General features: G+C 33.9%; 1 protein-coding gene and 2 long non-coding RNA genes across 9 annotated transcripts; 1 reads left to right on the top strand and 2 right to left on the bottom strand.

The window, feature by feature from the left end:
• The first annotated feature begins 86 nt into the window (after window positions 1–86).
• On the top strand, window positions 87–16,473 carry LOC105216441 (protein yippee-like). Of its 3 annotated transcripts, none has more exons than XM_029042984.2 (3): window positions 87–784; window positions 13,231–14,180; window positions 14,266–16,473. In XM_029042984.2, the coding sequence occupies exon 3, from the start codon at window positions 14,371–14,373 to the stop codon at window positions 14,713–14,715; it is 345 nt and encodes a 114-aa protein (XP_028898817.1). In that variant the 5' UTR covers window positions 87–784; window positions 13,231–14,180; window positions 14,266–14,370; the 3' UTR covers window positions 14,716–16,473. The 3 variants fall into 3 exon arrangements, with proteins under 3 accessions (XP_028898817.1, XP_011189221.1, XP_028898816.1); XM_011190919.3 differs by having other exon boundaries at window positions 88–784; window positions 14,263–16,473; XM_029042983.2 differs by lacking the exon at window positions 87–784 and adding an exon at window positions 7,689–7,828 and having other exon boundaries at window positions 14,263–16,473.
• Window positions 2,426–10,394, bottom strand: LOC105216439 (uncharacterized). Of its 5 annotated transcripts, XR_008471164.1 has the most exons (5): window positions 8,141–10,394; window positions 6,985–8,073; window positions 6,879–6,910; window positions 4,706–4,964; window positions 2,426–4,652 (listed from the first exon to the last, which is right to left on the bottom strand). It is a non-coding gene; the product is annotated as an uncharacterized LOC105216439 (long non-coding RNA). The 5 variants fall into 5 exon arrangements; XR_008471163.1 differs by having other exon boundaries at window positions 2,427–4,964; window positions 6,981–8,073; window positions 8,141–10,392; XR_008471162.1 differs by having other exon boundaries at window positions 2,428–4,964; window positions 8,141–10,391.
• LOC105216440 (uncharacterized) lies at window positions 11,176–13,231 on the bottom strand. Its single transcript, XR_008471165.1, has 2 exons — window positions 11,461–13,231; window positions 11,176–11,391 (listed from the first exon to the last, which is right to left on the bottom strand). It is a non-coding gene; the product is annotated as an uncharacterized LOC105216440 (long non-coding RNA).
• Window positions 16,474–18,392: the final 1,919 nt, after the last annotated feature.

The following is an 18,392-nucleotide window of genomic DNA, read 5'->3' as shown; positions in this document are numbered from 1 at the left end:
TTGTTTATTCCACATATTAAATTGAGAGGTCAATTCAATATCTTTCAAAATACGAAAGAGTGTAAAACGGATAGAAACAAAAATATTGCGAACACAGAAGGGAAATCACAGTGAGCAATCGGAAAAAACAAATTTACGAATAGATTCATAGCAAAAAAATAAGTGCATTGATTGCGTCGAAGATCTAGGGATTTGATTTTGTGAAAAATAGAGCGTAGTTTTCACTTATCCACAATGAATTTGTGCATTACTTAAAGAAACACAAAACTTCGTTAAAAAAAATTCGGAGACCTATTGAGAAAAAATAACAACAGTAGAAAATATTTATAACGAAAAATCTGCAAACAAAGTAAACTGCGACATATTAAATACCAGCTGAAAAAAGTTTGTCAAGTGAATGTATTTTTCAATCGAAGTGAATTCTAAATCAATAGTTGAAAATCTCGCGAATTATTAGTTGTTTGAAAAATCGAAGTTGTAAGGAGAAGGAATAGATTCAGTATATCAAAGTGCAATCAGAAACAATATTTGGAACCGAATGCATGTCAAATACGATTGGAGTAAATATATCTGTAATTTGCAGGTTCTTTTCAACTACGAACGTTTTCTTTACAATAAAACTTTCGGTTTTAAATTGCCTACACTCATATTGTAATTGAATTAACGCTAATTGGCTAGCCGACGTATAATATTCTAAAGAAAATTTACTATATATGCACAAGTGTATGTGCCCATATTGGAGGTCATAGGTTAACGATTCAAGAACACGGGCCAACTCGGACAGGTAAGCAGGTGACATTTATTGCAAATGATTGTAAATGCAGTCAAGCATATGTACAAATAGCAGTCAGTTGCATTGATATACATAAGTAATGTAGTAGACAAAGATACACAACTTTTAAACGAAAATGTATATTTCAAACTGTGTGATTTATTGCAATATGCGTTTGTACAAACATAAATATATACAAATATCTGCCCTAAGAGTGAATACTTTAAGAAGAACAAGGTCATTTTTCGTCTTTGACCCAATTACGTTGTATAGTTGCAAACGAGGTCGTCAGGGCTTTTCATATGTGATTATTTGTGCTTTGCATCCCCCCCCCCCCAACAGTTGGCTTAATATTAAATAAGATCAAACTTTTTTCTTAAATTGAAATAAGTAATTTTATTTGTTACCCCTAAAATTGCATCTGAAATTAGTCGTTTCATTTTCAATTCAATTAAGTCGCGTTGTAATTCATAGTAATTATGAAACTATTTCTAAAATTGAGTTTGATAGTTTTTTTTAATATGAACTGGAGCATTTTTTCCTAAAAAAAAAAATAAAATGTAAATAAATGCATTCATATTCAATAAAAGCACCTTAATGTACGCGTTTGCCGGAATTCCCTTTAGATAAAATATTTATTTGGAATCGAGGTAGTTAATTAATTGTGGGAATGTGAATATTATTATGTATGCATATGAATTAATTGTGAAAATATGAATATTTTCGATGCCCCTGTTGCCTTAATATATTTCCTTTTGGGTCATCATCTAACATATCCAGTTACTCACATAAAAACTGAAAAAGTTATATAAAACGTAATTTCCATATGATATAGATAAGCAGCTTATATGGAAAACTGCTGATAACGGCCTAAAAGCGAGTATTATTACTAAATTCTGCGATTAACAAAATGCGTTGAAGTATGCTCGTATGCAGAACGGCACATACATACATAATACTATTTGAGTGCTCACTTGAATAACAACTGATTTAAGCTTATTACACATCCATTTGAATATAAAATTTGTATGTAACCGATTTGCGTAAAATCTGCATAATATTGTATTGTGTGGTTTGATCAATTGATTTTTTATTTCCAATTACTCTTCATACAATTACTTCAGTTTACTGTTGCTGCTTGACTCGTTTCTTAATTCAGTTGGTCAGCTATATTATTTAAAAACTCTACATACATAACAGAATTAAACCAAGTATATAGAACCATCCCACTCCCACAAAATTTAACATCATAATTGCCACGACCAACTCACACGTTGAACTAAAAGGCCAATAGCCGATTCTCAAATGCTGGTCATCGGCATTTCCAGACCGGCAAACAAAGCAAAGGCGAATAACATATGTACATAAAATAAAAAGTTGAAATTAGCAATGAGGAAATTACAATCACAGACACAATCCGCACATGTGCTGCCGGCGGTGGCAACGGCAGTCGGCCACACTTAGGGAATCGTTAAGAAATTATGAAGCAGCAATTTAATTGGAGTATGAAGCTCATTGTCTATACTATATAACGAATAATAAGGAAAATATTGAATTTTATGTAAGGGTCTATTGACTTTGCCTACGCCGTAGATGGAATGCCATTAACGTCAACTAAATCGAGAACAAATACAACTTAAACTACAACTTAAATAAATAATATATATTAATAAATAAATAACGAAATGCGAAGGCTCTCACAATCACCATATGCTAACGTCCATGCATAGATTTATATATATATGTATGTATTTGTAAATCGCTCATTTACATGAATAATGTCACAAGTCCAAAAAGTCGATTTTTCAGGAGAATGGTTTAAAGTTTTCAATTGTCTCTTATTTAGCAAATATAGAAAAATGCCATAAGTGTATTGAAAAAAAAATAGTGGCAATATCTTTAATAATATGATGATCATAAGTGGACTAAAATAAGTGTACTGAAACTTTGTCGTAGGCATAAGCGTGACCCCTTTTGAATTTACCGTTATTTGTGAAAAATATATATCAATTTCGCTGTCATAAGTTAAATGTGTCGTTATTGCCGAAAAAAGCAACATGAAAACTTTAATTCCGTTTTCGCAAATATCGTTCTAACACAAAATATGTCATTCTTTCTGAAAAGAAAACATGCCTAATTTTGGCACAACTGAGATGTGTCGTTTTTGCGGTTAAAAAATCATGCAACATAACAAGTTTAATAACGGCACATTCTTATTTCACGGTTAATTTTTCTACACATCGGAATGAAATTTGTATACAATATGGACGAAAAAATTGCGCACATTTCTTCATACTCAACTCAAAAATCGTGTTCTTTGAGTTATGACACTATTCATGTAAATGACCGATCCGTACATATTATTTTTTATGTAAATGAGTTCATTTTGGTGGAGAAAAAACTTCGTGTCGAATATGTATCGTACGAAATGAGAGGATATAGATACATAGATATGCAGTTTTGGTCATAATTATAGCATTGCTCGTTTAGTAAATATAGAAAATAATAAGTTTCTATAAATAAGTGCTATTAATTTGTTTCGACTATTTATGCATAATTTCTTCCTCTAATTCTAAAACATATTAAAATATTTCGATATAATTGTAAAGGTCAATAACGGCTTGTATTCTACATCGGAAGATTACTGAAGCTCATTGGAGCAATTTGACAATAGATGTTTACCCTTATTCATCTTTGAAATAATTCGAAATTTTGACTAGACCACTTCATACGGTTATTAGCAAACATCAAAATGGTTCTTAATATTCTTAAAGGTAATATCTGGAATATGTGTTTTAATGGAAAGAATTGAATTTAAACGTCATTTAAAGAGAAGCCATTAGGACCTTCATCGACCCTCCCCGTGAATAGCGTACTTGGAGATGAAACACCACCCATCGCTAACACAGAGCTCGAGTTGCCTCGCGAAACTTGAGTAACCCTCGCGCAAATTCATTCTGGATAATGTAGCAGGTTAAACCTATTCAGACTAAAACCGGACATACCAAATATACATATGTATGTCCTGCAAGCAAAGAGTCCCCGCATTGCACTAACCACCTCTTTGCATTCTCCAATTTTCGAAGTTAGCCTCCAAAATCGAAATTTTTAATTTCGAAGTTCAAAAAAATTCCTTTTTAAAATTATTATTATAAATTACACGATATAGTTACTATAAAATATAATAAGTGCATATAATCTACATTTTCCTTTTAACTGAATGGTGTATAAATCATTTTATATAGTATACGGCAAAATACTGGATATCACTGCTATTATTGTGAACACTACTATACTTAAATCTTATATACTACATATACAGATAGATGTAGAAATGGAAAAAAATATGATCCTAAGATCTCCCACATTACTTGAACAAATCTTACTTTGTACTCTTGTATTTATTTTAAAAAGATTCCTTATAGCAGTGAAGTTCAATTATTAATTTTATGATATATTGATCGTTCGCTGTGTTTTCTACCTGGGGGGGTCTTACAGTAATAACCAATCTAAGGTTTACAAAAAATTTAATTTTCATATGTTACATATTTTAGAAAATAAATCGCCGCTCCAGCTTATGCTCTTATTTCTTCCGAATTTTTCTCCCTCTTTATGTTTGACTTAAAATAGATTAAACCGCTTGTAGGGTGTCTTGCAGTATTTATGTACATATATATTCCTCGCTCAAGTTGTTGTACTCATTACTGCAACTGAAATCTTCAACACGTTTACGGTTAATATCCCTTATGCGGTATATGGATGCGAATTGCATTTGCGCTCACGGGGTGACATATGATGTTGCGCATGTCGTGGGAGAATAGCACTCGCAACGCTTTGTATTGCTTGTTTGGTGTCGTGTTTATGTTGCTAAGTTCATCGTCTTTACATACTGTTGTATATATGCAGATATGTAGTTAATACATATGTACATACCTGACATACGGGTGTTGTTTGTTTACTACACTCTTGTGGTGCTGTTACTGGTGATGCGTTGTTCGTATATCAACAGTAGCTCAGATAAGTCTTTTACCAATGAAAAATTTCCTGTTGCATTCAATATGTATATGTACAGTGGCTCAAACCTATAATAGGACACTTCGAATAAGGTTATTCAAATGGTTATATTTCTCTTTAATGGGAAAATTTCCAAATCCATATCCATTTCACGCAGAATTGTAGATTATTTAATTACCTGTAAAACAATGTATTAAACTTATGATATTTTATTCAAACAGATTTTGAAAATTAAAAAAGAATATAAAACCAGCTAAATTCATGTCAAACGTATATCCTCAATAATGTTGAGGTCTACCGACTGTGTCTGAGTATGAAGCAATGTTAGATAATTGTGAATGGGTCATTTTTTGTAACGTGTGAGATATATCTTAAATCGTTGTCCTGATAGAAGCAAATGTGTCCAATATCTGTAATTTGTGCGCACTTTGCTTCATAGTTAGTTTAAAAATGTCCAAATATTGGATACAATTCATTTTACCTTCTATAATATGAATGCTCCCTACTTCCGCACTAGAAAAACATCCCCATACTATTACCGGACCTCCCCTCTGCTTAAAAGTAGCCCGAGTGGTACTAGGCAATATCTTAGTATTTTGCTTAAGCCAAAGGCTAATCTTTCCATCTGACCTATAAAGGTTAAATTTACTCTCATAAGTGAAAAGATAAAAAATAATAAAATTTAACAAGTTTTTGCAAAATCACCTTGTTCCAAAAGTGAAAATCTTTTAACAAATACCCCAAACACAAAGGCAAAATTGGCGTAAGCCAAACACTGAGATTTTGCCTATTAGCACTCGGGCTACCATCAACCACGGGGGATGTCCGCTAATGGTGTGGGTATGTTTTTCTAATGCAGATGTAGGGAACATACCTCATTAAAGGTATTTAAATAATCTACAATTCTGCATCGAAACTTTTTGTAAATTCTCCCACTAAAGAGAAATATCGGCATCTGAGTAATCCTATACCAAGTGTCCAATTATACGTTTGAGCCACTGTATTTATAGATAGATAGTGCGCAGAGTTTTCCTTACAGGAAGTAATATTCACAGTCGCTTAGCAAGGAAAATCACAATATAAAAATGAAAAGCGATGATTTTCAAATTTTAGAAATTTGTAATTTTGAGTGACGGGAGCAAATATAGCATTCAGATGGTCGCCGCATTCCGAAATGTAGGTATCAATTAACAATTTCAAAGTACGCCGTAAAGCGCGACAGAGGTTGTGTTCTTCTGTGGGGTTGTATGTGAAACTTTATATTCCAGGTCAAAAATTTATCATATTTGTACGTTTTAATTTAGAATTATTGAAGTGCGACCTAATAATAAATTTATGTGTCTGAATTAGAAAAAACTAAAATATAAACACAGTTGAACTTCTCTAACTCGAATCACCATAATCCACACAAAAAAATAGTCGAGTTATAGAAGTTCAACTGTATTTATTTCTCGTTTTGAAATGAATAATATTATTCTTAAGTGACCTACTCTATGTCGATTTAAATTAGATAGCAAGCAAAATGTACAAAACATGCTACTAAACTAGTATTTTATTCAAAAATTCATTAGTATACCTACTTAAATGCAACATGCCAAATTGAATATATTAAGAACTTGTTCCTGAAGTCCGAAGATATTATATAAGATGTGAAACTAAACATAGTCTTGGAAAATATTTTATTCCAAGGTTAAATAAGCGTGGTTGGGTACAAAAATTTTAGAACAATTTGGTACTATATTAATCTACTACCAACGGGGTTCAATTATAGTAAAATACAATACATGCGGTACTGCAATGACCCCAAAGGTTCAATCTTTCGATTACTATTTTCTCATGAAATATATTTAGGATATTGCTCCACAATTTATAAATTCGGTTGATTGGGTTACCGATCTGTTCTAGAATTGTCACTAGTCTCCTGAACGCCTCTGATTTAGGTAGTTACCCTCTCGCATATTAACCGCCTTTAGTAAAGTGACCAGCAAAAAGCTTACAGTTCACTAAATATATACAAAAATGTGATTTACCACAGTTTAGCTGCAAATATTTTGCGCGATATTGTATTAGCTATCCATTCAGTGGTACATACCTTCTGCAATTGGAATCCAGTAAGAAGTAAACCTTCAAATATAAATAAGTTAAATAATATTACAAGTTTTCCAACACTGTTCTTTCGCTTTTTTTGCCGTACCTACCTGCAGACACACACCTTTCGCAATCATTGAAAAAGAACGAAGAAATAAACAAACCGGTACGACCAGCCATCCAGACAGTCCATCAGCTGGTTGTGCCGACGATTGTGATATTGGTAAATACAAGATACATAGCACATATATATGTATAAAGTATATATGTACATATGTACATATATTATAGCTATCCATGTGGGCAGCCACATTGATATTCGTTCGTTGGAACACTAGTTCTACTCGTTCTCATATTCCTATATATTTTATTTGTGTATTTATACTTATATTTGCCAGCATTGGACTGGTCATGTCGGTCAACTCATTGCCTCTAGATGCTAACCACAGAGACCACAACTGAACTTTCCGTTGCAACATTTGCGAATTGATACCAGAAGAAGTATATGTATATGTATGCATGCATGTATCTACGAATACAAAATACCATACATACATACCTATTGCATCTTTATATGGCACGTATCTGCAGCTGCTCCTTGTATAGTATAGTCAATGGCTCGACATCAGTACGCCAGTGGTGGCTTTTTGTTTGGGTGTGCATATACATACATACATACATACAAACATATGTACATATACATTTAGAGTTGCCTCGCAGATAAACAAAGGCGCACATTTGTACTTACTATTTCTTGTTGTTGCCGCTACTGTTGTTGTCATTCATCAACATCAACAGCGAACAGCAACAGTCGAGCTGATTTCAACTGCACCGTCAGAACAGTTGGTGTTTTGCTGCCATCGTAAACGTGTTCATTGTAGACGCTGCCTGAATTTAAGTGTTTTCTAATGAAGTCAGTTAACTTTGCAGAGTTGAAAAATTTCGCTTAAGTTGGTAAGGTTTCAGACAGTGAGCTACGATTGAATTTTTTCCACCTGCCTTCTGTTGCTCTTCTTCTTTATTAAAGCTGTGTGTGCTAAATATTTGCTGTGTTTTGTTATTCTTCTGTTTATTTGATTTGTGTATTTGTTTACAATTGCTAGTGAGTTAGTTACTCGCTCTCTCCATATTCGCTGCTCCGTGTTTTGTTGCGTTTTCGTGTCACCTCTTTTTAAGCAAATCGCTATTCGCGAAAACAGCTGTGAAATTTGTGAATTTTCAATTTTATGAATATATTTTTGCTTTTATTTTGCGTTGTTTTCTTACTTTATACGCGTTTTCTCGTTTGTTTATTCCGATTTCTAATTTCATGTGACGAGGGATTCCGAAGTGGAATGGTTAACAAAATAGTGTGGTTTAAAGTTTTTTTATTTTTTTTTTAATTCTCGATATTCGGTGTATTCCTTCCTTGTGTGCAAAAATCATCTGGTCGGTCTCGAGCAGTAACGTACATACTTCTGTGCGCAATAATCACTTACATGGAAGAATAAACCTTCATCGCAGGGGTGACTAACTGCGGTTAACTGTAAACTCATTGCCTTCTCTTGCACCTAATGTTGTGTCATACCCACTGCTGCGATTCCTTTAATATTCGTCTGACAAAAGTACTCTTGTCATTCTTGTATTTGCGTTTATATACTCGTATTGTACATCATATCTTCTGAGTTCATCGAACTATTTTGTGTTGCTTGCTTCTTCAGCACAAACGCTTTCACATATAATTTCATGTGTCGTTGTCCTCTGCAGTTATGAGTTTTGTCTTTATTAGTTTTACGATTGCTACCAATGTTCTAACAAACTTAAGATAATATAATAGGGGATTATATTGCTCCAGAAAGATTGAACGATTGCGCGGAATACAAAAATACTAGATAAGAGAACAACCCATAGCAGGGTTTTGCGAGGGCATGAGAATCCCCCTATTATTTCTATAAACTGGTGTAATATGAATATGTAAATATATTACAGTATACTTAAAGAAGTGGGTTAAGGGCAGCGTTGTTAAAGTTTAATATCAACCTGCTCGATAACCTGACCTCTTCTCTATAAAAAACTCTGAACCACCAACTCTAAAAAAAAACTGTTGTGGATAGGGGACGTGATGAAAGAGTTATAGAAAGGATGACCACTAAAGCTTTACCAGGTCCTTGTAGATAAACCAGATTCGTGGACTACTTGTAACGTTAGTTTGCAATTAACCGATGTGCTAAGGTGCCGTTAAGAACATATTGCCATCATGAGTGACAGCCAAGCGGCACTTAAAGCTATTACCTCGTACGAAACAAAGTCCCACTTGGTCAGAGAATGCATAGATAGACTCAACTATCTATCAATGTATAACAGGGTTTCAATCAATCTGGTTGCCGGGACTTAAAGGGATATTAGGGAACGGGCTCGCGGACGAATTAGCTCGAACTGCAGCTGCAATTAAAATGTTAGGCGCAGAACCGTTCGTGGCTGTGGGTTTCCATACAATCCGGGAGATTTTCAGGCGGGGGAAAAAAGGGACGGAGATGACAGCGCCAAGTAAATTCCCATTGGGAGGCTCCAACACCAAACGATTCAAGTGTCTAATAAACATAGGATACTATAAGCTCGGGAAACACCTACATATATAATGGGTTTTCCCCCTCGCAAACTTGCCGCTTCTGTGACATGGAGACTGAAACTCCCCATTAAAATGTGTAGCACTTCACAGAAACAAGAGCAGAATTTGGAGGGCGCATCGACTCCCTTACTCCCAACTACATTCTGGAATTATTCAGAGTGCTGGGACTAATGGAGCCGATGTCAATCAATTATAATTTTAATAAGTTGATAAATTTGCTAAGAATATCTACAAAATTCGCAAAGAGAAACATCAGCACTTGGTTTTTATTCTAATAATTCTGACGTTTCAGTGGTTGAAATGTCCAAGCTTACTCGGCTACATTTAAGAAGCCTAAGTAAGTCTAAAACGCTCCGATTATTTAACATAAATTTAGTTGTTTAATTTCGTAGACGCTTTATTACAGTCATACTATATCTGAGACTGTGGCACTGAACGAAATATAATTTTATATTTTTGTGCACCTCACACTGATATAATGACTTTTCATTTATCAATTTCGTTCTGGGATAGACGGGCACGTAGTGATGAGTTAATATTGAAATTCAATGAGTATACTCTATTAGTGCAAGCACGACATTTTTGGTCTTCACCTTCCGTTTGACAGTTGCTTTTTCAATATAGATATGGAAATGCAAAACATAAAGACAAAGGTTGATTCGACATACGAACATACATACATACGTATATAGAAGAATAAAATAAAACATGTAAGGGAGAACCAAAGTTCGGATGAAATCAAACAATTGGCATTCTGTACTTATTCAACGAAATGTCGTGATTTTTACCAATTTTCACATGGTTTAGAGCGACATTTTCGTTACACAAATAAATCTATATTAATCTCAATATATCCTTTGTGTGTGTACCTGTGTGTCTCTCAAAAAATGTTGTATGAGCAGATGTGCATGTTGCACTTAGGTATATGAATGCTTCATTTGCGCTAGTTTTGTCTCACCACTATTGCTTCCCATCAGGTTTCTTTGTTTTGTGTGTGCGTATTTTTGCATGCGATATTAAAAATGCATAAAGTGGTGAAGAATACTAATGTGATTTTCAACACATTCTGCACTCGTCTCATATATTCTAAGCCCTGCACTTCTTTTTATATAAATTATATAATACCTGCATATACTTACACTTAAATTTAACGGTTTATTTGAGAGAATTAATTCACCTACCAATTTTAATGTATTTCCTATTGATTGATGTCAAAGGCTAGCTTTCAAAGAATTAATTTTCAGTATATTTTGTCATGTTATCAGTATTGGAAACATCTTACAAAATTTGTAAAGTTTTATAATATTACAACTTACAACTCAACTCAGTTGAATGGAAATTTAAACAAATCAACTTCGTTAAATTGAAATTTAAACAACTCAACTCAGTTGAATTGAAATTTAAACAACTCAACTTATAACCAACTACACTCAAACTTTTTTAAAACCCGAAATATAATAACTTCAGTATTGATCAGATTGAGTGACTGTATTCCCAGAAAAATTTCTGGACTTTGTGGATTATAAATTGGTTTTAAGTAATTAAACAATTGAAAAAGAACTATGTCACCACTGCTAAAAAACTGGCACTAACATAAATTTTTAAACCACACAAAAGCTGATGAGAACCGAATAAAGTTTATTACAGGTTGGGTTGTTGTCAGTAATATTAATAGCAAAAAACCTAAGTTGAGTTGAGTTGTAAGCAGTAATAAGACATTTATTTGAAAATTTCTAACTGCATAGCAAATGTATGTCTGTTTATTGTCTGCTGTGTTTTGTATGCCGAAAGCGTTGTTGGTCCACACCTATTTTGAAACTGCTTTCAGGTTAACCCGGCAACGAGTTCACAGAGATCACATTCAGAACGCCTCTCATATGTCTATTATACTATAGTTATAGTACACATACTATGTAAATAAAAATTATTAATCCATAGTAATAAAATAATCATATGTATATTTGTATTCAAGCCTGACTTCCATTATTGTTTATTTTTTGTGCGCATAAGTCTCTTCGATTTCTTAAGAGATATGCTTTATCGGTATTCACTTGGCCCCTATGAACTGCCATTGGTCGTCTACGTCAGCATTGCCTTTGTCCAAGCACTGTGAAGATTGATCAACTGTTTTCTGGTTTAACACCACCTTCCAACACACACATATTTCATTCCCTCACTTTTCATCCATGTTCTTTGTCCTGTGAAGCCATTAGCTAGTTTTTCTGCCTTTTTATTAACTACTTAAATTTATTGGCGTCTGTCTGCAACAACGCCGCGTTGATCCGCTTGCGATATTCAGTCTTTGTGTCTACCATCTGCGCTCTCTAATTATAATTTGTCGTGCTTGTTGTAATTCTGCAGCCATCGAGTGCTATGCCAGCTTTGTTGCAATTGTTGTTACAGCAACATTTTATTGTTTCTTTGTTTAATTTGTATGTATGTATGTACTTATGTGTATACAGACTTAAATTATTATTTGCTCTTTGCGTGTGTACCTACACGCGTGTTTATTATTTATTATGCCCTATTCTTATAGACTCTTCTGCATTCGGGGTTAAGATACTTGAATACAAGTGAATTTGATCAAATACTGTGCGGCTGTCCGGACACGAATGTTCATAGTTGCATGATATGAGTATAAATATTGAATATGTTTATGTCTGTATGAAGTTATTGAACTTGTTCCCGATACTGTTCTTTTGATCAACTCTACTGATACACATGTCAAATAGTTTGAACAGAATATTGGTTTTGGGGAATCGTACATTCTATTTTTTTTTTTAATTATAAAAACTAAATAGCAGCACCTTAATAGAAATGCAAGTAATAGTAGTGGTTTCAGTTCTATATATCCTTCACATATGACTTTCTAAACACAAGAAAGAGATCCATCTCTTTCATTAAAAATTTTGGGTGTTACCTTTGACGGCATGCATTCCTTCAATCCACAATAAGGAATTGATTATATAATTTATTATATACATATATATACCTTTCCTCGACTTTCTGGTACACGATTGCGATGCGTAGAGAATGACTTGCAAGACGATTTTCAGTTTCAGATTAAGATTCTCCATCACGGAGTCTTTTTGATACCCTCACCTGGGAATTATTTTCAGAAAGTTGAGTCTAGCAATAAATATAGCCTATGTTGCTCCGGGTGAATGTAGCTTTCCATTGGTGAAAGAATTTTTGAAATCGGCGCAGTAGTTTTTGAGTTTATTCATTACAAACATACATACAAATCTTTCCTCTTTATAATAGTAGTATAGATATAGATATAACGGTATGAATGATAGTTATCCCAATAAAATTTTGTGAGATTGGGTACATGGGTGCCATTAGGTTTTATCTTTCACTTCCACCGGAATGACTTTATACTGTATATATCGGTCAATATGTGCTATTTGTTTTGTACAAGATATCGTGTGAAAAACTCTGAGAGAATAATACTAATACCTTGTAGCCCTCAAGAAGTTAACTAACGGTTAAATCATGCATGATTGGTTAATGTGTTGCAACCTATTAGTTTCCTTGTTCATAGTAGGGTTTCGAGTAGTGGTAACTTGCTGGGTCCTTACTCCACGTTTTTTTTTTTGTTAACTGGTTTAATTAGAGCGTCAAATGTTATAGTACGTCATTGGCTGCGCAAAATATAAGTATTGTTATTAATTTTGTTTGTAAATATTGCCCCTTTGATTTGTTGATTTATAACAAAACACTAACACTTAACCTTTTTATATTGCAGGAAATTTGATATTTAATCAGTGGCAAAATAAACAAACTAAACAGCGACAAGCTTGATTAGAACCATACACAACATAGCGGCGCACACACTCTGGCTAAAGTGTATTGTGCGCGTATTTGTGACTAAGGCTAACTGATAGTGCCAGATCCATAGACAGACAATTACACGATAACGTACCAGTGTCGCTACAACAAAACAAAACGCACCATAACAAAACCATTGAGGGAGGTGTGCCATCACAAACGGTGCTATTTTTGTTCTACGTCGCACTTTTGTATTGTCTGTGGCTTTTGAACTGATAAGGTAGTGTGCAGCAACGCACAAGGTAGGTGCGGAGTATAAACAATCACTTATCAGCGTGTAGATATATATAGCGAGTGCACACTCACCGATATATGCGGCCGACTTATATACAGACATTTATGAAGACTTAACAATAATAATAATCGGTCAAAAAGCGCTGGAAGCAGCGCAATAACACAAGCAACAACAACGTCGTGCCAGTACAAACAAATAAGATAAATAGAAATACAAATACACAACAAAAAAAAAACAACAAAAAAGCATAACGACCGCAAATAGCAAAATAAAGCGTAGCACACTAAAAGCGTGCAAAATAAAGAGCAACGCTCCATTGATGTCGTTGAGTTGTTGTTGAGCCACAGAGCTGCAAGCTGGTGAACTAAATGGTCGCGCGAATTGAACAGAAACGCAAAAACACAAGCAAACACACACTCGTCTTGCTGAAGTGAATGTTGTTGAATAGTTGTGGTCGTTTTGCACCGTTCGAGTTGCTCTAATTGTTGCAAGTGCTTTGGAGTCTGCAGTGCATACACACACACAATCACGGTGTTGTGGCATTATTGGCGGTGGAGCGGCGCAGTCTTGAGGCTGCTATTGTGATTTCCTTAAAAAGCAAGCGAAGTGCAGAATACACCTTTCGTTCGACGGTAAGTTGAACATACATATATTTTGAATTTCTCTCGCTTTCAACGTTTGCAGTTAATTGAAATTATTCCCCTCTTTTAACAGCAGCCACCATTATTGGTTTTCAACTAGCAACGAAGCAAGCGCTTTCTAGTCAAAGGGACAGCAGTTAAATACGCTCTCCGCAGTATTTGGTGCGTGTAGCTAAACAAAATGGTGAAGACATTTCAAGCCTACTTGCCGTCTACGAATCGAACGTACTCTTGCGTGCATTGCCGTGCGCACCTGGCGTCACACGATGAGCTTATCTCGAAATCGTTCCAGGGCAGTCAAGGACCTGCCTACCTCTTCAACTCGGTGGTGAATGTGGGCTGCGGCCAAACGGAGGAGCGTGTGCTACTCACGGGACTACACGCCGTGGCCGATATATTTTGCGATTGCTGCAAAACGCCACTCGGCTGGAAGTACGAGCACGCTTACGAGAGCAGCCAAAAATACAAAGAAGGCAAATACATAATTGAGTTGGCGCACATGATCAAGGAGAACGGCTGGGATTGAGCGAAGGTGTGCACAGTTATACGTTGGAGCAGTTCGCCTATGATGAGACGAAGCGTAGCGATGTCGAAGCGAATGTAGTGCGTATGCTGAGGACAATGTGGATGTTATACAAACTATGATAGTGATCATGTGTTTGAAGATGAGATTGCGATTGAGATTGAGATCGGTATTGGTATTATATTGCGAGGAAGAACATTGGTGAACGTGATAAAAGTATATTAGTGGCTAGATATGAATGTTGTAGTGATACATGAACATTGGTGACGGTTTGGTAATGTTTAAGCTGTATTTTGTGTGTACACTTTTGACATTATCGTGAAAAACAAAAAAGGCGAATCTGTGTTAAAAACCACAAACAAGCAAATGAGTTTAAATTAAAGTTCTAATGTAATTTTATGTTTAAAATTACCAACGCCTTCTATTAACACCATTACGGATCATTACACAAGCACTCATTACGGATGGTCGCATACATACATACATATATTCGTATTTACAACTATCACTATCACAGCTGCTGGCAGACACCCAAATATTTCCGCTGGCAATACTTGATCACAACACCGTTTATTTTCAAAAACTTTTCATTGAACAACACTTACAAAGAAACGTAACAAAATCAAAAGCAAACAACCGATTTTAAACAACTACAAGACAAGCCTTACAGAAACACGATTTTAAAAACCAAATGCAAGTCTTGGTGGTTGCATTTCCAGAACTATAGTGTGATAGCAAAAGCATATACTAAAACTTTTGGAATCATGAGCAACAAAATTCACATTGGATAAATGTTGAAATGAAAGCACACACGAACGCATGCAGTTGAGTGAGAAAGCGTAGAGCGCAGATGAGGTCGCTAAGCTAATGGGAAGGGACGCGTGTAGGATGCGCGCCTATTGTGAAGTTGATAATTTTGAACTGTCTTTGCTGTCACTGCCACTGCTGATACCTTAAATCTTCTAACAACAATTCTATGAACTTACACTTGCTGTAACAGTGACTTCTGCGAACAATATTATTATTGACACCGCGTTTTTAATGAAAAACAAAAAAAAAACACTTGCTAAACAAAAATCAGTTTATAACCACTTGCTAATGGATAGTTTATGCTACCACTTGCTAAACAAAAATCAGCTTATAACCACTTGCTAATGGATAGTTTATGCTACCTCCTCAATGATTAAAAGTCGTAAATACACACACACACACACAGTTTCCGAGGTCAGCACACCAAAATCGAATAATGAAGTAAAATATTTCTTAAGCTTAGAGAAATCAGCCGCTTCTATGTTCTGTAATAGTTTAGTATAAATTATTGATAAATACCTTTATTTTACTGTTATAATTAAAAAGGAAGGTACACTATTTAAACTTTTATGTGTGTCTATGTGTAATGAATGTAAGCTTATTTTTATGTGAACCCTTGACAGAGACGATGTATTATTTTAAGTTTTATGTGCATTTTGATTAACTCAACAACAACAAACAAATTAAATATATATACATATAACTGATATTATGTGTTAAGTAATATACATACATACATATATGATATCAATACAAAACCTGTGCGTATTTTATTTTAGTAGTGCCAGCAGTTATCATACCATACATATAACAATAACAATTACAAACAATAATTTCTTGTGCTAGCAGGCGAAAACGAAGTGAATAAAAGTGTCCCCATGCAAGGACATTTGTTGTAATTAACTACTGAAATATATAATTTAAATGATTTTTGCTAAAATGCAACCAACACATATGCTTTAAGCTTATAGATTAAGGTTTACATTTAGATACGCAATCGAAGTCTTGTAAAAGCGTTTTCTAAGTTATTGTATTAGAACGCGAAATTTACGTTATTCCTTATTGAAAACGTTTCGTAAATACATTGCAGCCTGTTGTGAAGAGTTTGAAACGGTGAGGTGATATTCGAAGGCTTTCGTGCGAATTTTCGTGCAAAGCTCGTGTTAGACTATGTATGCATGGTAACATAATAAGTATTTGATAAGTGTAAATTTGGTGATAACGACTCGCTTTTCAATAAAAATTCAAATTGAAGTAAAATAGTTTGTTGGATAGCGCACGGAATTTAATTCCATCTAAATTAGAAATATTAAAAGTTATCACCTGAAATGCAAAAAACCCTTACCTAAGCTAGCAAGCTCAGCTAAGAATTTTACCGAGTTAGAGTTGATCGACACAAAAGCATATTAAAAATTTCTACTTAAATAATCTACTTTCAATATAAAACTAGAATATTTGTTCATTGCAGTAAAGAATGCTGTCTATATTTGGCAAAAAAGTGGAATCTGATTTCATTATTGTATCAGTGAAAAGAGAGGTTAGATCTGCTATTTCAGTTACTCTTTTAAGTTACTTTATATATCAAATACATATGTAAATGGGCCTAACATTATGTTATAATTCGTTGAAATGCAGCTTAATAATCATAGATTTATTTTATTTAAATTGTTTCATCAGCGGCGTTTTTTGCATTTTAGCTGGTGGATAAGCAAATAAAGTTGATAATGGTTTTTATAAGATTGAGGTTTCAGGCTGACAATGATTGTATGATTAAAACTTAAAATCAAAATTGAAGTTATCAATTTTCTTATAAGCAAAGGTATAATTATGCTTTATGTAACAAAGTAATTAAACTACAGTTGAACTTCCTCGAACTTATAAAAACTTTCATAACTAGAACTCTTGAATTGGCATTTAAAGTCAAATTTCATCAAAATTTTTTTCCGTAACACTGTAGTCTCTAGAAGATTTTTTGTGGATTACGGTGATCTGAATTAGGGAAGTTCAATTGTATATTTTTTTTTTTTTTGGTTTTGTTATTTATTGCACAGTGAAGCAACTAAAATTATAAATGGCATTAGTGAAATCGCTACTATACGCTGTCAAATAATTTAATTTATGGTTCAAAATTAATATGATTATCTGTAAATTCAATCATTGGTTAACAAGCTCTACGATTATAAACATGAACATGTCCACATTTCCATTTACCGAAGCATGTGTGTAATAATAAATTAGCTCGTCCCTTATCGCTATCATTTAGAAACTTATTTGTCACTTTTACACCACACCTGTTGTAGATGAGCGCTATGCAGTTCTTCTATTTTCGTTTTATTGAAAAATACAATTTTTATTTTAAATAAAATTCTATATCAAGTAATAATGACAATAAGTCAAATAGATCGATTAAGTTCAATTTTATTTCACGCTTAGCATGTATTTATTTCTTGTCAAAGCAGCGCTTTAAGTAGTTTTCTTTTAATAAAAATGTGAAACTGTGGTCCAAACGAACACACAATTATGATTCTAAATCGATAGCACTATGTTTCCTTAAAATATAACAACAACAAATTATGAATATGCTTAAAACTTTTTATTAAGACTAATTAATTATATCAAATTGTAAACAGTTTGCCAGCGTTTCATTATAGTATAGCGTAAAACTATGTAAATAATATATACATAAATACGTATGTATAAAAATAATAAAAAAAACTGCCAAGAACAAATTCGCGTCATAAATGTCGTTGGTTCTCTAATAAGAAATTAATAAAAAACCAGTTAGAATATCAAATTAGTCGATATATACTTTAATATAGGTTTATAGTTTAGAAAAGAAATCGATGAAAGATAGAAACTTACATGCAAAG

This window comes from Zeugodacus cucurbitae, chromosome 5, assembly GCF_028554725.1.
Source record: "Zeugodacus cucurbitae isolate PBARC_wt_2022May chromosome 5, idZeuCucr1.2, whole genome shotgun sequence".
In the NCBI taxonomy this organism is placed as follows: Eukaryota; Metazoa; Arthropoda; class Insecta; order Diptera; family Tephritidae; genus Zeugodacus; species Zeugodacus cucurbitae.
Note: the sequence above shows the minus strand (reverse complement) of the source record. Positions and strands in the feature narration are given on the sequence as shown.